This window comes from Triturus cristatus, chromosome 3_2 (assembly GCF_964204655.1).
Source record: "Triturus cristatus chromosome 3_2, aTriCri1.1, whole genome shotgun sequence".
Lineage (NCBI taxonomy): Eukaryota > Metazoa > Chordata > Amphibia > Caudata > Salamandridae > Triturus > Triturus cristatus.
Genome location: NC_140584.1, coordinates 645,945,784 through 645,965,031, shown reverse-complemented (window position 1 = coordinate 645,965,031; position 19,248 = coordinate 645,945,784). Strand labels below are relative to the sequence as shown.

General features: G+C 46.8%; 1 protein-coding gene across 2 annotated transcripts in view; it reads right to left on the bottom strand.

The window, feature by feature from the left end:
- LANCL1 (LanC like glutathione S-transferase 1) overlaps positions 1-19,248 on the bottom strand; it is a 573,393-nt gene that overhangs the window by 312,474 nt on the left and 241,671 nt on the right. For both annotated transcript variants that reach the window (XM_085648591.1, XM_085648592.1), the window contains one exon: positions 12,082-12,229. In XM_085648591.1, coding sequence (XP_085504717.1) covers positions 12,082-12,229 — 148 coding nt within the window. The remainder of the gene's footprint in view (positions 1-12,081; positions 12,230-19,248) is intronic.

The following is a 19,248-nucleotide window of genomic DNA, read 5'->3' as shown; positions in this document are numbered from 1 at the left end:
GGCAATGGAACTCTTTTGGAGGCTCTTTTCACCAGAGAGTGAGAACAAGTAACAGACCGTCCGCATCTGGCGAGGTTCGCTCGGAAGTGGTTGTTGTAGTCATCCCCCTTGTCAGGCTGATACAGAGGTTCACTGTAAACTGTTCTACTTTACTCTGATTACAATCCGATAAATTCATATCCTGTGGCGGTGGAGACATGGATACAGTGTTGACTGGAGATTATGACATAGTTGTTGCACTTTGTCTCAGACATTCAGCAGGAAGCTGTCCTACAACGTCAGGAGTAGGTTCAAATCTGGCCCAGTAGTCTTTAACTATAATCCAGTGATGAGATTTGCAGCGACCCTCATCGTAGGCAGGTTGCTATATTGTGCCTCCTCACAGTACTGTTAATGTTAATGTTACTGGGTATTTATAGAGCGCACGGCTACTCCCAGGAGTGTCCCGGCGCTACAAGGAAAAGGAGACCAGTGACAGAACAAAACTGTACAGCCCCGCAGCCGCTGATCAGTTATACAAGCAGCCAAGTAAGGCTGCGATGGAAACTAAGGAGATCCTCCTCCTGACGCAAATCAAGAGGCAAGCTATTCCAGAGCCGAGAGGCGACTACCTGGAAAGAACATCCACCCAAACGAGAGCGAAGAAACCTTGGGGTCTGTGAAAGAAAAAAATTAGAGGACCTCAGGCTTCGAGATGGAACATAGAGCTGACATCTATTTCTCAAATACGAGGCCCCAATGTTATGGATGGCCTTGTAAGCCAGCACCAAGGCCTTTAAGTTTACCCTCTTGCGTACTGGGAGCCATCACATGAGCAGTCATTATCAAGGTGACCATATACCCACTGCAAATCATCATCACCACAATCATCCTTGTAATCAGGGGCGGCTGGTCCCCACAAAAGAATCGGGCAACAGGTGAACAGGAATGTAAGCAGACAAATTGAGCTTACAATTCGTCTGTTTACATTTCCGGCCTGCCTGTCCGCTTCACTGGTGAAAGTGCGCATGTCACTTCCACCACGTTGAAAGGAGACGAGATGAATCGAGGGCCCGGAGGAGATGCCTGGTAAATTCTTTTATTCATTAAATTAACCCCCCCCCCCCCCCCCCCCAGTCATGTCGGCCGCGCCTGCCCAATTGGCAAAGCTCATGGTCTGGGTTGAATGTTTGCTTGCAAATACAATATATGAACCTTTGTGTGAGCACTCTGAAGCCACGGCCAATGCTGGTTTGTTATGCCATTACGTCTGGGCATTCACGAGACCACACATCCCTCACACAGGTGCCCGCGCCACACCGCACAGTGCCCTTGTCTCTGCCCACTCATTAGACTAAGATACAAACGTTTATTGGGCTGTAACAGAGGGGTTAAAACGGGGGGCTGAAAAAGGGATATTTTACCGCACAGGGGCTCTGTCATGAAAGCGATCGTATTTGACTTTTTTGTGTGAATCTAACCTCCTGTGGCGCTTCATTACCACAGCAAGTCAACTGCGAAAAACGATCCAGGTACAGTTTTAATTAACTGTCATCTGGCTGATTATTAGAAAAAGGAGCAGTGTCTATCAAAATGTAGCGTTCAGATAATTTTGATTTATATATGTGAGTATTCAGTTTTACAGATGTTTTCCTACATCTTTAATGTAAAATATACAGTTATATTGGCATATAGCATATACACACGATTCCTGTGCGTGGTGTTTGAGGCCATTCCTCTTTTGGACCTGAAAGGCCCTTATTGAGCAAAAGAGATTCAAATGTTTTCTTTTCCGGGAAAATCACTTGAAGTCCATGTGCATTAAAGGTGAATGAATGTGACCTTGTGTAATAAAACTCGTGCTCATGTGAAGCGCTCCAATACTTTTGAGTCGTGTTCATGTTTTGTTAAACTGCAACAAAAAAAAATAACATTCTTCTACATGTGCTAGGCATGGCATTTTCAGTCAGTGTGACCTTTTCGGTTTGTGGAAAGGAGGTTGCAATAATTGTCAACACCGGGAACTAGATAGGTTTCTGGGACAAAAAATAGCACTACGTCAGGGAAAGTATTGAAATGTAGGGTATTTTTATTTAAATATTAGAAGGTGGAGGTACACGAGTGTCAACGCTCCTAATTAATTAAAGAATAACCATGGGCAGGAAAGGGAGATTCATGAATGTTAACGCGCAGTCAAAACAATGAGCACTCGGGAACCATCGTAAATGGGCCAAAATGTATTTTATGGGGATTGGCTGAGGGCCCCATAGATGTTGACAAAAAAGTAAATAACCAGTGAAGCAAAATAGGACTGAAAACGTACTCATGTGATGTATAAGCAAAATGTGGCTGCGAGGTGGGTTTCAAATGTATTTTGTGGTCCAAGAATCTCTTTAATTTTGTAGCAGGTTTCATAATCTACTGCTGAATTAGAAGACGAGCCCTTATCTCGTTTTCCACAAATTGTGTGATCCTGGACAAGCCACTTAACCTTCGAGTGCCTCAGTCTCCTTTCTGCCCCAAACTGTGGTTGCCTAGAGCGGTCCAGCTGAAGTGTGCACTGCTGCATTATAGCGGCCAGAAGCTTCCAACCTGTGGCTCCCACTGTGTGTTTTTTCAGAATTTGTGTCGCGAACCATTGTATCCTAATCTCTGTTATGACCAAGAGAAAATGTACTGTTTTTTTTCATGGCGAAGAGTGTAAAGTTTAGAGGTGAACATTGCGGAAGGTCCTTAGTACAGTCTGGTGACGCAACCGTACATTAACCAACAAGGATATTGTCAAGCTGCAGGCGGTTCGGATTTTTTTGCACACCATACCTCTGTTAAGCAAGTAGCTTGAGTAACAAACACGAATGAGAAGGGCATTGTGTGCCTTTGTTCATGCCTCCGCGTGTATGGCATGCGGTGACACTTTTCTTCACACACACACACACACACACACTATGTGCGGTTAGACCACAGCAGTGTTCCACCCTTGTTTTACTTTAATATGACCCAGTGTGCGTTTTATTGTGCATTCTCACGTAACACTGGCGGAGCCTGCCACCAAATCTCCCCTTCAGCTACTATTAGGTGTGTTGATACCAAAACCAATATTGATGTGTCAACAGCAGGTGGACAGTACACGTATTTCCATATTTATTTTGCGCACAGAAATCTATAGCCATGATTTAGTCCATTTTCTTTATTATGTTAAGCGATCTTTGTAAACTCTCACATGAAGATTGTAATTGTGTTTTCATACTAGAATCCGCATAATTCCTTTATCAAATGTACATTACGTTTGTATTACTCTTTGAATCTTCTACGTTGAAACTGTCATGCTGTTATCCAACTCCGCTTTTCATACTTTTGATAAAATAAATACCATTAATTCAAAAGCATGTGTTGTTTAAGGCACTGAGAGTGCTGGGTCTTCAGTTTATGGAGTAAGAGTGCTGTGTATTGTGTCCATGAAGATGAGGTGCCGACTGAGTACTGATTAAATGGTGAGAGGAGTATGCAGGAGGGGTGAGAGAGCGACAAGAGAAACATAAGGGAGAGAATAGAGCGTGCGGAGGGAGAGAGAGAAAAGTAGTGGAAGAGGGGAGGAGAAAAAGTGTGAACACTTGGAGGAGAGGAAATATATGGAATGAGTGACGGGTAGATACAGAGGGAAAATAAAAGACAAACCACAAAGAAAGGAGAAAGGGGCCGACTAGAGTGAGGAAGCAGAGAGAGTAAGCAAGAGCAAGATAGGTAAATATTGGGAGGTGGAGAAAGAGAGGGAAAGAACGAAAGAGGAAGGAGGAAGAGAGGGGAGAGACAGCAGTGATAGAGAAAAAATTGAAGATGAAGATAGAGCAGGAGAGGAGCATAAAGAAAGAAAGAGACAGAAAGAAAGAGGAGAGTTAGAAGGATAGGGGAAGAGAGAAGAGGAGTCAGGAAAGACGAGAGAGAGAGAGACCAAGTGCTGCGATTTCTGTAATAAACACAAGATGATGGACGGAGTGCTGAAACTTTTCAACTACTCACCCCAGTCAAGACAGCTGGGTTTAATCCATTGTTCTTTTGCTCACCATGCCACCCTAGTTTGGACCCAGTCATATGCAAATCAGTCTTGAACCTGCTCCTCATGGGAACAGTCCAGCACAAACTGCCAGTTTGCTATGTTTGCCCTAAGTGGGACGGGTATTCCCAGACGTAGGTCACGTGTTCACTACCCCCACCAGATACAAGCTAGCCTGGCTGATAAGGGATGATACCCCGAAACTGGTTCTAGGGTGCTTGTTTCAGGTCCAGGGAAGACCGGGACTGGCAGTTCGGGCTGGACTGTTCCCATGGGGAGCAGCGTCAAGACTGATTTGCATATGGCTGGGTCTAACCTGGAATGGCGTGGCATGCAAAAAAAATGGATTTAACCGAGATCTGTGACTGGGGATGAATGTTTGATTTGTTCACCATGAAGACTGAAGGTGGGGAGCTGGTTTCTGGCGTGTTAATCATGTAATACTCCCCTGTGTTTGGTTTCCAGTTCCCTGGGCGAGGCAGGTATGCCCGTTAAACATGTGGGTGCTGCTAAGCTCATGTCCTGGGCTGGGAAGCTTATTTTCAAGGCTATTTTTCAACACCTTGATCCTTTTTCATGTTTCCATATTGCCTCTTGGAGACTTGGTACAGCTCTGTGGCTAATAACAAAAAAGCTTCCTTTGATATTACTCAGCAATGCACTGTATCTCGAAGTCTCTTATGAAGCTCTGTGGTTATACGGAATAAGCAGCTACCTATGTTATATGACATCTCTTTATTAATGTAATAACTGCACTGTCACAATTGCTTACTTAACCTTAATTTCTCAAAGTTGCTTCAAAATGAACCATTTGTCCACTCTTTTTTCTAAATCTTCTTGGGTGGAAACCCCCCAATGCTCCCTTAGGTTGTCCGGGATCGCTCGCTACGCTCGTTCGCAGCGGTGCAGTACGACAATAATTGTACGCGCTCCCCCCCCCAACTTTCAAATTTCACCAGCCGCCACTGCTTGTAATATCTATTAAACTGATGTTCCTGAGGCACTTTGCTCATATTTTTCACATGATCTTCCTGGAATTTGACATGGAATTGAGTTGGTCAAGTAGCTGCCCCCAAATGATTCCCTATGCTTCGACTCCCCTTTGGAGCCAAAACGTTGCTTTGGTGGACAAGGTGAAACTTTAGGAGAGGATGTATCTCATGGCTTTAAGGTTGTCCGGAGTGCAGTGGATGATTTACCACAGGCTTGGTGTAATGACTAGATGGTGTGCTCAGTAAGGCTACCATCGACATGGTTGTTGTGGTCATAGCTGGCGACGTAGTCTAGGTTTTCGTTGAAGTTGGCGCTGTCACCTGTAAAGTGGTGAAGATGAGTGATGACTGTGGTCCTGTCATCAGTGGGGAGTCAACGTCAAGAGGCGTCGATGTGAAGTCATCAACAAAGTCTTCCAAGTTAAAAAAGCAATGTAGGATGAATCATCTATGGTTATGTATCAGAGGAAGCTATCAGAAATTTCATCAATGAACTAATTGCTGATGGAGCTTCAGAAATCTTTTTCTTTGGAAAAGAAACCTCGGAGGGCACTTTGCCTGACCTCTCTGGCTCCTTGGTAGACTTTCTAGAGGGGTTCTGGTGGGTGGTCATCACACGTAGATGGTTGTTGCTTTTCAGATCTCTGCCTTTTGTTTTTTCACCCTCTCAGTGTCGTTGAAGGCTTTCTTTCTATCTATCAGGGACAACATGACTCCCAAAGAAACAGTTCCAGAAGCCTTCTTACTTTGTAGCCACAGAAGCAGGTGACCCTCAGGGACATTGATGGTTTTGGTTGTGAAACACAGCACATCTTTCATTGTATGTGTGGGGTTCCCCCAGTAGAGGAATTCATCATGAGGGCTATTAGCAGAAAGTCCCTTTTTGCAAAAAAGCCACAGGGTCTAAACCATGATTTCTCAGATTATGCGATACTGACAGGACGAAACATAAAAACCTAATAAGTTACCATGCAAGAACAGGAAGAGGAAGAGGAAATGCTCTAAATTGAAGATGTAACCTGGAGTTTAGCATAAAATGACCAGAAATTGTATGAAATTATGTTTTTAAGAGGAACTCTGGACAGAGACTCCCTTTTACATGACGTACGGTTGAAAATCTGAGACATAGTGGTCTGTGGGGGCGTGAAACATCATTGTACTTTCACCTCACTGGTTGAACTATGTACCATTTTGAAGGATGTGAAGGTTTTTCTAGAGCAAACATTTTCAACGTATTTCTAAGCAGCGGGGCTGGTGATCTTTGAAAGTGGTGGAGTGTAACACCTGCCAGGAGATCCCCTCATTTTTTCATCATTTGCCTCACTCATACTCCCTGGCTCTCACATTTACTCTTTTCCACCTCTCTCACTGTTACTCACACACAGACGTACTCATACTCACTGGAAAGTGCTGACCTGGCTGATATCATATCTAAGCGGTCGCACCCAGAGAGTCGCCCTACAACCATTTGAATCTAAACCCAAACATCTTTGGTGCGGTGTTCCTCAAGGTTCAGCTCTGAGCCCTTTACTTTTTAACCTTTACCTAGCTCCATTTTTTTCTCTGATTGCCAACTGGGGAGTGAAAGCGATTTCCTACGCCGACGACACCCAGCTGGTTTTCCCTTTTCAGGAGCAGACGGCAGATGCCTTCAAGAACTTTAAAGGGTGTCTGCGAGATATAGCACTATGGATGAACACAAACAAATTAAAACTCAATGCGGGGAAGACAGAAGTTCTGCTCTTCGGTAAGGGCCCAGTGCCAGATCCAGATCTGTGGTGGTCGTCAGAAATGGGTCCTCCTGGACTTCTCACCCCCGAAACGCAAGTACTGTTACAGGGATTGGGTATGAAGCGCTCTGTAAAGTTGGGGTGGTGGGTAATTTCAAGTCCGTCTAGCAGGGAGGCGGGGGGGGGGTGGAGTGTGGGGGGTACGTTGTTATGGTTGGGTTTTTTTTTCGTTAGCGTTTTATGTGCAGGCACTCAGGTATGACACATTTTCAAATGAGGGGTGGCAAGGGCTCTGCCCACGTGCATCCGCTCCAATGATTACGCATTCCGGCAGTTATGACGACACCACACTCGCAGCCGGATGAGCAAGGGCAGATCCCTACCACACAGGTGAAGTCCCTATCATTAATTAGTGGAATGTACACGGCCTTGGGGATAAAATTAAAAGGGGTTTGGTATTGCAGTGTCTTAAACGAAGTTCCCCGGCTGTGGTCCTATTGCAGGAGACGCACCTCACTGGTACTGCATGTCGGGCGTTAGACAGGTGGGGGTTCAAGATGGTTTCCCACTCGGAGTTCTCATCGGGGTCCAGAGGGGTGGGTATCTTGGTACGAAAACAGTCACCACTCATAATCCATAGAACAAAGACTGACGCGGGTGGCCGCTTTGCGGCTCTAGTAGATCAGTGGGAATGACACCCTATTAATATAGTATCAGTATATGTTCCCCCGGCGCTACAGGCAGTTACGCTTCCGGCCCTGAGTGACTTCCTCCTCGATCTCCCGGAGGGAGAACTACTGATCGGTGGAGACTTTAATGACGTGGTGGATGGGGCCGTGGACCGACACCCTATGAGAGAGCGAACTTCGGGGGGTATCGCATCTCGGGAGCTTTATGGAGGCACTGGGGCTTGCGGACGTCTGGCGACACCGACATCCCATGGCGCACCAATTTACTTTTCAATCAGTGGTGCATAACAGCTTGTCTAGAATAGACTACTTTCTAGAATCCCCAGAAAGTCTCAAACATGTAGACACAATCGAAATTGTCTTAACGTACACGTATCACCTGGGGGGGGCGGCGGCGAATATTCCCCATACTCCCTGGATACTTGCGAATTCCCAAAATCATGAAATCCATACGCACCACGACACAACACTACTTCCAAGAAAACGTTGCGTCGGTCCACTCTCCGACCAACCTCTGGGAGGCCTATAAGACCATACTCAGAGGGCAGGCCATCTCCTCTATAACAGGATATAGGCGAGAACAGCAGCGGGAACTCACTGCTATAGAATCGGAACTACAGAAGGCTGACGCTCAACATTCTCAAAATCCAACTCCCACCACGGCCCAAAGCTTAAGCCTCCAACAGCAACTACATAGGGAACATCTGAGGGAGGTGACTACACTCAGACTTTCGGCAACGAGACATAAGATATACGAGACCGGCGATAAAGCTGGGAAGCTTCTGGCGTGGCTCGATAAAAGGGAGCGATGACAGAAAGTGGATAGCACAGCTGCAAACGAGAGATAATTCTATAGAAACTGACCCGCGGGCCATAGTACGCATGCTGGCACAGCACTTCCAGCAGGTGTACACATCGCTGTCGGAGATGTCAGTGGAAGAGGCATTGACTTATGTCAGAGATATTGCAATGCCCAAGCTTACACCGGAAATGGCCCTCACGCTAGAGGCGGATCTGACGACCGATGAGCTGCAGGCGGCGACTGGCTCCTTACAATCTGGGACAATCTGGGAAAGCACTATGACCTAATGGTATCCCCGTGGATCTTTACAAAAGGTTGGCGGGGACAGTGGCCCCACACCTGCTCAATATGTACTGTGACAGTCTGAAGACGGTCGAACTCCCGCAGGATCAGCGCCTGGCCACAGTGGTGATGATCCTGAAACCCGGGAAACCCCCAGAAGCCTGTGCTTCCTACCGCCACAATTCCTTAATCAATGCTGAAACTAAAATATTAGCAAAGGTCCTTACGCTTAGGCTCACCCCGCATCTCACAACCCTGGTTCATCCGGACCAGTCCGGATTTATGCCTAATAGAAGCTCAGCATTGAACCGGATGCGTGTGCACGGAGTGACGGCCAGTATACCTTATCTTCAAGAGCCAGCAGTCATCCTGTCATTGGACACCCGTATGGCGTTTGATATGGTGGAATGGCCCTTCTTGCATTTGGGCTTTGGCCCAAAGTTCTGTGCATGGATACGCCTCCTCTACACAAAGGCGCTGGCCCACGTAGCGGCTAATGGGCATATCTTCAATGACTTCCCACAGTCCCGGGGCACGCGTTAAGGCTGCCCGCTGTCGCCGTTATTGTTTGCGCTGGTGTTAGATCAGGTGGGAGCCCTTAATCCGAGGCCTGCGCTGGACGGCAGACTGGGAAGACCGCATATCGCTGTATGCGGATGACGTTCTACTTTATTTGACCTCTCCCAGGCGGTCCATACTGGTACTCCTAAATATATGTGACCAGTTTGGTCGGGCATCGGGCTACACTATAAATTGGTCCAAGTCGATACTTTTTGTGCTCCGGGGCCTGCCGCCGCAACTTCCAGAGGACTGCCCACTGCGGATCTCGGTGGATGCGTTCAAGTATCTAGGTATCTACATCACGGCGGACCCGGACGAATTTTAAAAAAAAAATCTCATGCCTCCCCTGGAACGTTTAAAAAGAGATGCCACCCATTGGGGGGCACTCCCCCTAACACTGTTGGGGAAGGAAGCGCTTTTTAAAATGATGGCACTGCCTCGATTCTTGTATGCACTCGAAAATACGCCGTACTCAGTGCCCACTTACTTTAAAAACATTGCGGCTCAGGTTTCCGGGCTGCTGTGGGGGAACAAACCTGCACGCATAGCACAGCGCAAACTCACTAAAGGGTGGTACAACGGAGGCATCGCGCTGCCCGACATACAGTTGTATTACTGGGCGGCCCAGTTGAAAGTAATTAATCAGTGGATCCACGCTCCACAGACGAATCCCGCTTTCAAGGCAGATAGACATGGGCTTGGGGTTGATGGCATGATGTCCGCACTTTACAACAAGAAGCGTACACCAGTGATACTCGGACCCACAAAGCAGACTGTTAGCATATGGCATGAAGCACATGCTAAATATGGATGGAAGGGAGCGATAACCCAACGTACCCCTTTGTGGGTTACGCAGCGGCTCGGTGGATTGCGGCATTGCAAGGGCTTTGACAAGTGGGACGCAATTGGAATATCAACGGTGGGCGATATGTGGCATAAGGGGGGAGTCACTACGTTTGAACACCTTCGGGCGCAATACGACCTGGCGCCCTCGGAAAGCTTTAGATATCTGCAGATAAGGCATGCGTTGTAGGCGGCCCTACCACCCGGCACCGAGGTTCCTGAGGCTACCCCTCTGGAGGATAGGTTATTGACAGACTGTATGTCTAAGCGGGCTACTTCCCTTACATACCGAAAGTTAGTGAACAATTTACCGGACCCCCACGTGGCCCTCAGGCAAAAATGGTTCCTGGATGTGGGTGATTTCGAAGACTCTGAATGGCGGGAGGCGTTGGCCTCCTCGCGGGAGGTGGGGATACCATCGAGACTTAAACTAGTGCAACTCAAAATTTTACATAGAACCTATTATACAAGATACACCCTGCACAAAATAGGGTCAGCACCACACCCGTATTGCTTGAGGCGATGTGGGGAGGAAGGTACTTTTTCATACGATGTGGGAATGCCCTAGGAAAATGTAGTACTGGGTGAAAGTGATGAGGACCATATCACAGACGGTGGAGGTATCGTTGGCTCCCAAGCCTAGGAGATGTGTACTAAATATATGGGAGCCGAACGATCTTTCACGCCCAGTACAGGAATGGGCCACAATGGGGATAATGGTGGCGAAGCGCAACATCGCGCACAAATGGGTGTGAGAGAGTCACCATCGCTCAACGCCTGGTGTGGGGATCTTGATGCTGCCATGGTGGCCGAAAAAGCAGTATTTATCAATCGAGGCTGCCCAAAGAAATTGAGCAGGGTCTGGGGCTTGGAATAAATACAGGGGATACATCTGTGAACCACCAGACATAAGGGCGGAGGGAGAATCTGACAATGAAAATGACGGGGAGTTAGAAATGTAATACATGGAAGGTTATCATTTGTTGTGATATGTGTAAGACTCTTGCGGCAGTTATCGTAACATCAAAAAGTATGAATGTAATGCTCGTAATTATTTGGATACAATACCCGATTTGTTTGTGCCTTGACAGCGAATATACTAAAAAGTTTAAAAAATAATAATAATAAAAAAAGAAAGAAATGGGTCCTCCGCCGTCCCCCGCCACACATATCCGAAATCTAGGTGTGATATGGGAGGCTGACCTCTCTTTCTCGGCCCAAATTCAGCAGGTCTCCGCTACATGTTTTAGTAAACTAAGAAATCTATGGAAATTTTTACACTTCCAACCGGAAGACTGACGCAAATCCGTAGTCCATGCCACAGTAACATCTAGGCTAGACTACGCAAATGGCTTATATCTTGGCCTCCCCAAATACTCTATCTGCCGTCTCCATATGGTACAGAATGCGGGTGCGAGACTGGTCAGACGCATACCATTTTGACACCATGTCTCTCCGCATCTGCATGAGCTCCACTGGCTCCCAGTAGATAAAAGAATTAAATTTAAGGCCATGACTGTAGCCTACCGGGCCCTCAATGAAAAATTTCCTGGCTATCTGAAGAAAAGACTCTGTCCCTACAAGCAAAATCGAGCGCTGAGGTCCAACTCTCTAAATTTGATTTGTACTCCCCGCTTGACGAAAGCACGTCTGGGTGGTAGAGCGCTCACAGTTAGAAAGGCCACAATGTGGAATGCCCTACCAGGGAATCTCCGACAGGCTAATTCAGAAACTTGTTTCAGAAAGGCCTTGAAGACATGGCTCTTCAGGGCGGATTAGGATGGTTTGTTAGTACCGTAGCCCTTCGGCGCGCAATGCCTGCTGCCTCAACGCCGGGACACCTCTGTTTGAGGTAGCGGTCACGCATTACAAGCTCCAGTATTATTATTATTATTGAGCACATTACTGCAGGTCATGTTCATATTATGGAGGCAGTTACTGTATTCTTAGTAGGTGGACTAGCCTTCACCTTATCAGAAATGCTTTAATAAAGATAGTTTTCCAAATGTAGTACTCAAAGGGCATCAAAGATCGGACATTCCAGTTCCTAACACTATCATCCTAGAAAATCCTAGACATATCACACAACCTTACAAGTTTACTTGATGCTTTGTTCTTGTGACATTTCTATAGAGGAACATGAAGTCTGCACCTGATGGATGTAAGTTGCAGGGATCTTTTCCTCTCCATACTGCCTGTTAACGAAGAGCAGAGCATAAAGGTACCCCATGCGTCCATACAGTAGCTCGTCTGGCACCCGGGAATCCAGTTTCACTGCAGACTGATGTAGCTGAAGGAGCCTGGAAACAAAAGAAATACACATTTGAGGGAGGCTACGAAATGCAAGAACAGAAAGTTCAATGAACGAGCATTGGGATTCAAATAGGCATGTATGTCCCAATTGCCTAGTGAAATTCACTGGCCACAAAAAGATTTTTAGACAAATAAAAGTGCAATTTATAATTCTCAAAAGTGCTTTTATCCCATGTCAGCTCGGACAGTAGTACTTTTGACAGTAAGAATACAAGTAACCACACAATATGTGTTACTCTTCAAATACATTTTCACAACTATAATCTTGGTTCGTTTCATGTCCATTCCATTGAATCTTTTTGTCTCCAGCCCTAAATTAGACAAGACATAATAGAAGTTTCTGCCATTTGCCAAACAATCGCACATCAAACACCCTTAGACTAGTGAGCAATGGATAACCAAGCACTTTTATGGGACTGTGCTAAGTAGCTGAAATATAGTGTTTTGTCTGCAGTTGTTGTCAGGAGCACTGTTGCACTTATTAATCCCCTACCAATGCTATCCATTACTACAAACTAGACAAGTAAGTTATTTCCCTGTAACCCACCAGGGGAATCCTCATCAAAGACAAATACTGATTTATTTCACACTTGTGTGGTATCCCAAAGCACTATAGCATATACATATATATGCTTATATTTTTACTAAAAGATAGCACACTTTAAATAATTGAAAAACAAATCTTTGCAGTATGATAAATCGCTATGCATTTCATTTATTTAATTTCTTTAATGGATCCCAATATAGCCAAATAGGCCATAATTCCATAAAAAGTAACTAAAAACATCTTTCACAAACCTTTTTTTTCAAAAAAGAAAAAGGAAAATCAGGGCAAGGTTAACAAATAGGATGCCATAGATCTAGGATGAAATACTGAGACTGCCTTTACAGAATCACCCTCTTCCATAGTTTATTTACAAATAAATGCTCAGATTGCCTAACATCTTTAGTTGAACCCAAAAAGAATCCTACAGCAGGAGCGGAGGAGTGGATTACGCTTCACTTTATTTTTAGGCCGAGCATCAGTGCGCATGCGCGGTCTGCATGACTTGCAGTAATCACTCTAAAAGAGGGTAATCGGGAATTCAGGGATGCTTCCTGCAGGTGGTTAATTTGTGCATCGTTTTTTTGTTTCCTTGTTCCTTATTTGTTAGTGCTCCGATACATCATTTCCGGTTTTTCGCGAGGAGCAATGGCCAATTACAGTCCCCTTACACTAGTAAGTGCTAATTGATATTTGGGGACTTTTTGTTTATTTAATTTAATGCTAGTGTGTGGCACGGCGCATTTTAACTTTACTAAAGCTAACTGCCGCCCGCTTTTATTTGTTTATGTACGCCTTTGGATGGCACGCTTTCAGTTTACCTGTGGTTGCCGAATGCTTTAGCAGTGTGTTTTGGCTGCAACATTTATAATATGTAGCGTTTTTTTTTTTTATCACTGCCCTCTGCACGTTGTGTTACTGGGGTGATTAGCATAGTGTAATGCTAAAACCTCTCTTCCACGGCCTCGAGAAAAACTTTGCACTTCACCAAGGATGAGAACCCAGCGCAGTGTATTTTCTATACTTACGCATTCTTTATTTATTTATTTGAAGGTTTTATATAGCGTGAACAAGACCCTTGCGTGTATCAGAGCGCTTTACAAGTAACATGTAGAAAACAAGGAGTAACCATAGCAAACAAAGAAATACGTGAGTCCAAATGTACAATACTTATAAAAGTAATAAAGCAGCTAACGATAGCAGAGAGAAGAGAGAATGGAGCATAAAAACCGAAGAGAACTCGGAGAACAAAAATACAGACATAAGTCAGTAAATTCACGTGAATTTCGCCATGAGGATCGCTTTCACTTCTTTTTTGAAGGAGGCAGAGGAGGGGTTAATTCTTGTTTCAATAGGCAACGCATTCCAGATCCTAGGAGCCATACCAGAGAAGGATCGGTTGTAGGTTTCTTTTCTTGCCAAATCGTTGTGGTTTCAGAAGAAGAGTCTTGGCACTCCTCGAGGTTCTGAAGTCGGCTGAGAGCACCAGTTTCTGAGCTAGGTAGTGCGGGGAGTTATGGTGAAGGGCCTTGTGCGTCATGCATGCAATTTTCAGATGAATTCTTGCTTCAAACGGTAGCCAGTTGAGGGCTAAATGAAGAGCATGGTCTTGTGGCTCGCTTCAAACTGGCTATGTTCACTTGTTGGAAAGCAGAACCTTGTTTACAGTGTTAGAAGGTGAACAGGCAGGAAACTGCTATAGATATGTTTAATAGTATTATTGTTCGAACATGCCCATTCCTTGTTTATTTGCTGCACACTTTTGTATTCAGTACTTGACAAGCTACATATGTCAGAAATATGTGAAACCATTCCTTAAACATATTTTAATGTAGTTATTTTAAGAGGCTGATTACATTCGGTGTTTACCAGACAAATGCATTTATGGCCATAACACAGAAAATAATTGGGAGACGTTAAACCAGGCTGTGCGGTGGGTCACTGAACTTCTTGAAAACCAGAACATTCAAATGTAAAACATAGCAATGCTTCCTGAAAAGCAAGAGCCGCTGCAAACTCATAGTTTAACTGGCCTGCAATGTGAGAGTTTACGAGTCTTACACAAAGAATAATTGCAGAGTGATTAATTAGTAAAAGTTCCTCTCTATACAAGCGAGGTGCCCTGCCCGAGAGCTACTTTTGTCATGATAGCGCACGTGCTGCACTAAACGTTACAGGATCTGCCTTGACAACGCTGAATGCATAAATGGTTTGGTAAATGTTGTGGCAGTAACTGTACAGTGATTCATGACACCGGGTTTGTGTTGCTGTCATTCGTTGCATGACTGCCAGTGTCTTCTCCTATAAACCTTCCGCCATGAAGACAATATGCTCTGTTGGAGGTCTCCATACTATAGGGGGCAGGTATCTCTTTAGGAGGGCATAGAGCAGTCAATCGCAACCCATCACGCCCGTGCCTCTGGCCTGTAAAACTATTAATTAGACATTCCCCTGGTATGTTAATTGGTGTTAAAAGTAAAAACACAGCACGTTGGTAGCCTAAAGTCTAACTAGCTTATAATGCAAAACAGCAAAAAGCAAATCAAAACTTAAAAGGCAATTGTCTTTTTCAAATGTCATGGCTCTTGCTTTTAAACCAAAATTCATGTAAAATCATCCTAGTAGATATACACAATTTCTCTCAATCCAATGTGGCAAAGTTGAAAAAAATGTTGACACTCAGCCAAAACTTAACTAATGTGCAGGTGTCTGAATCTTACCCTCAAGGAATCACGGAATGGTCATGAAGGCACAATATAATTCATGTGTACAGGAGCGTGGCCAACCGCCGAACGAAATGGCCACTTCCTAAGGCGGCTCCGACCACCAGCGCCCATCCGAGAACGGTGGGGCGGGCATCGGCCACGCCAAAAGTATGGCGGTCGAGCCGGCCCTCTCCAGACCGGGAGGCGAGCCTGTCGCGCAATTAGGTGATGCGGCAGGCGCGCCTCCTCTCCAATTGATCCCGGCACGGGGGCGTGACCCGGAAGTGACTGGAATCACTTCCTGGTCACACAACTGGAAAACACCAGGCCGGATAGAACCGACCTGGCAGACAAATGGATAAACGGCTGGGGAGCACAGGAGTCTTTCTCTTCACTCCTTGCTCCCCAGCCTGCCACCCCAGCCTCGCTAGGAAGCTGTAATTGATTTTTGTTCTTGATTTTTAGGTATCGCCGTCATCGGAGAACAGCGAGAGGTATCGCTATCATTGGAGAGCAGCCAGAGGTCAGCAGCGTTCGGACGACAGAGATCGGCAGGCAGGGGGATCTTGCAGCGACGTTGAGTGCCGGCTGGCGAACCCAACGTCGAGTCCTGGGTCGCGTCAGGAGCGTGGGCTGCAGCGACGTCTAGTGCCGGACTGACAAGGTCACCGCTAAGTACCGGGTCGCGTCAGGAGTGGAGAACAGGAGCGGGTACAGGCTAATCAAAGCCCGGGGCAGGTACCCGGTAGAGGTGGCGCTTGTGCCGATTTAGAGCGCACACCCCTCCGGTTTGGGCACCCGCGTTAGAGGCTGACCAATTGTGTGCGCAGAGTGCGCTCCCGCATTTTGCAGTCCTAGGTAGCGGGTGCATTACCGGTCTACTCCATATGCTGTGGGCAGCGCTTTGGCATTCAATACGGCAGCAGGTTCATTAGCATCTGGAATATTAGCACAAAATACTATCGTGTCACTGTGGTCTAATGGTTAAGGTCTGAGACGCTTACTCTCAAGGTTATGTGTTCAATTCCCATTGTTTCTGTTCTATTGGATCTCTTTTAAGGTGTCTTATTGTTGTTTAAAGATTTGTGTCAGGTTCATGATCACAATTAGCAAGGTGCGTCGGGAAATTGTGCTGTTGGGGGGAACCATAGGATAACTTGAACAAGCCTGTGTTTGTTGACTTGTTTTATTGGTGAATACCAGTAGCACATAAGGTTTAGCTAATGGTATAACAATGACCTGCTGAGTGCAACATAGCTTCAGGGGGGTGGGACACATTTATGCTGTTTCACTTATATGTTTTAGATACCAGGCGACATCGGTGAACACAGGAGGACCACAGAGTCTTCGTCGGGGTTTGGAAAACCAGTGAAGAACACAGGTTGCCTAAGAAGACACAGGCAGGCCCGCACTCCAGCGCTTCCGGGAGCCGCACGGTTGGGAGTGGATCACCTGACCCGCTAGACTAGCTAGTGGTGGGCTCTGGTTGCGCGGATGCTTACGGCCTGTTTGTATACCTCCAACGTGTTAAGGTAAACGCCTGGACTGTGGTCCAAGTCATTGCTGGACCTAGGAGTGTTTAAGTCAGGCTACTACACGTGTATCTCGCCTGTGGGCAGAATATTGCTGTAAGTTTGATACATAATGGCTGGGAAAGCTAAGAGGGGAGACCAGCGTTCTCGTATGGAGAGGCTAATGGAGGCAGTGATGAAGAAGGTAGACGAGCTGGGTCATGGTCTCGCTGATCTCAGGGAGAAGGTGGAGGGGCAAGAGGGGACAGAAGAGAGGGCTAGGCGCAGCACTGTGCCCCCCAGGGCGGCATTCCCTCCTATCCCGAAAAGAGTTGGGGCAAAGAAACGGTGGGGGAAGAGCCCGTTGTGCCCATGGGCCCTGTTCCCGTGAGGGAAGTCCCACCTGTGCCTGTGGGTGAGGTCCCACATGCCCCAGTACCGCCCCCGCCAGTGACACCGGCCGTCCCGATGCCAGTACCAGCACATCCAGTGACTCCGTCTACCCCGGCGCCAGTGCCAGCCCATCCTGTGATTCCGGCTGCCCCGCTAACAGCTCCCCAACCCCCTCCCACAGGGGTGGTACCAGTTGAACCAGGGGTCCCGGCACCAGTTCCGCAGCCCACGGGGGAGCCCAGGCCTGCAGGTGAGGCCCCACCGGGGGATAGCCCACAGGGTCCAATAGTCCCTCCGGCGATGGGAAGTGAGATCCCACAAGACATAGTTTCCCATTTGGCAGCAATTCTGCCATGGTTAGGGAAGGCAGGCATCCTCTCTTCAATTGTGGGGGCTAAGGACATAGGTACGGATGCGCTAGCAGAGGCAGCGCGAATAGTTTCTCAGTTTCATACAGTACCTGTGGTAAAAATTGTGGAGGGGCCTGGTGTACCTTTGCCTGTCATTTCAGCAGGGGGGACCAGCACACTGGAAAACAACAAGGGATTGTCAGGGTGCAGTGCAACAAATGAGAAGCAGCCAGAGGCACCTGGGGCCACCGCAGTAGGTAAGCAGCCGACATTGCCAATGCTGGACGTGGGGGAGTCCCGCTCAGAGCAAGAGCTGTTAGGCAGGCATGTTTCACAGGAGGTAAAAAACAGAATTTGGTCTGGGGAATATGTTAATATGTACTCCTTGCTGATTTGCGAGAGAGAGAGAGGGAGGATGCCAGGAAAAATAAGGACTTGATGCTCCCTAGAGAATGGGCCAATCATCTCATTCCTTTCGGTCACATGGTAGCACAGTTTTCACCAATAATACAAACGCCAGCGGGGGAAGGAAAGGGACATGTTGGGATTTTAATAGACGGACGTGCACCAGACCCCAAGGAATGTGCAGGGTCAAACATGCATGTTCCATTTGTGCCAACTCGAGTCTAAATGTCTCAAGAAATCCAAGGATAAGGGTAGGAAAAAACAGGAGTGAGTTGGAGGCACCGCTCAAAGCACGGTCTCCCATCGATGTAACGGCTTTGACACCCTGGCTCATCAAGTATCCCTGCCATCTTACCGCTAAAACTCTTTTGGATGGTTTCAGGTATGGTTTTAGGATTCCAGCATTAGGTTATGTGGGAGCACCAGAGTGCAAGAATCAACTCTCGGCGCGGACAAACCCCGGTGTAGTTGCAACAACAATTGACAAGGAACTACGCCTGGGCAGAATAGCTGGCCCATTTGAGTCCATCCCTGTTGAGAATTTTGTCTGCTCCCCTTTGGGGGTGGTTCCCAAGAAGATAGAGGGCGAATTCAGACTCATCCACAACCTGTCAGCACCCAGGGGAAATTCACTGAATGAAGCAATTGATGATGAGTTTTGCAGTGTGAAGTATGCTTCCTTTGACCAAGCAGTGGAGATGCTCAGGGGTTTGGGCCCAGGAGCATTGATGGCTAAATCAGACATAGAATCCGCTTTTCGGTTATTGCCAGTCCACCCTTCTGATTTTCATCTGCTTGGTTTTCAGTTACAGGGAAAATTCTATACGGATATGTGTATGCCAATGGGCTGCTCTGTGTCTTGCGCATATTTTGAAAGATTCCGTTCATTTTTGGAATGGGCGTTCAGACAGAAGACAAGGCATCAGTGGGTCAAGCACTACCTGGATGACTTTCTTATCTTGGGGTCACGGGGCTCCCGGGAGTGTGGGTGGGCGTTGCAGGGATTTTGCACGCTCATGCAGGCTTTTGGGGTTCCTTTGGCCCCGGGAAAGACAGTTGGGCCAGCAACGACAATAGAGTTTCGAGGGATCGAGTTAG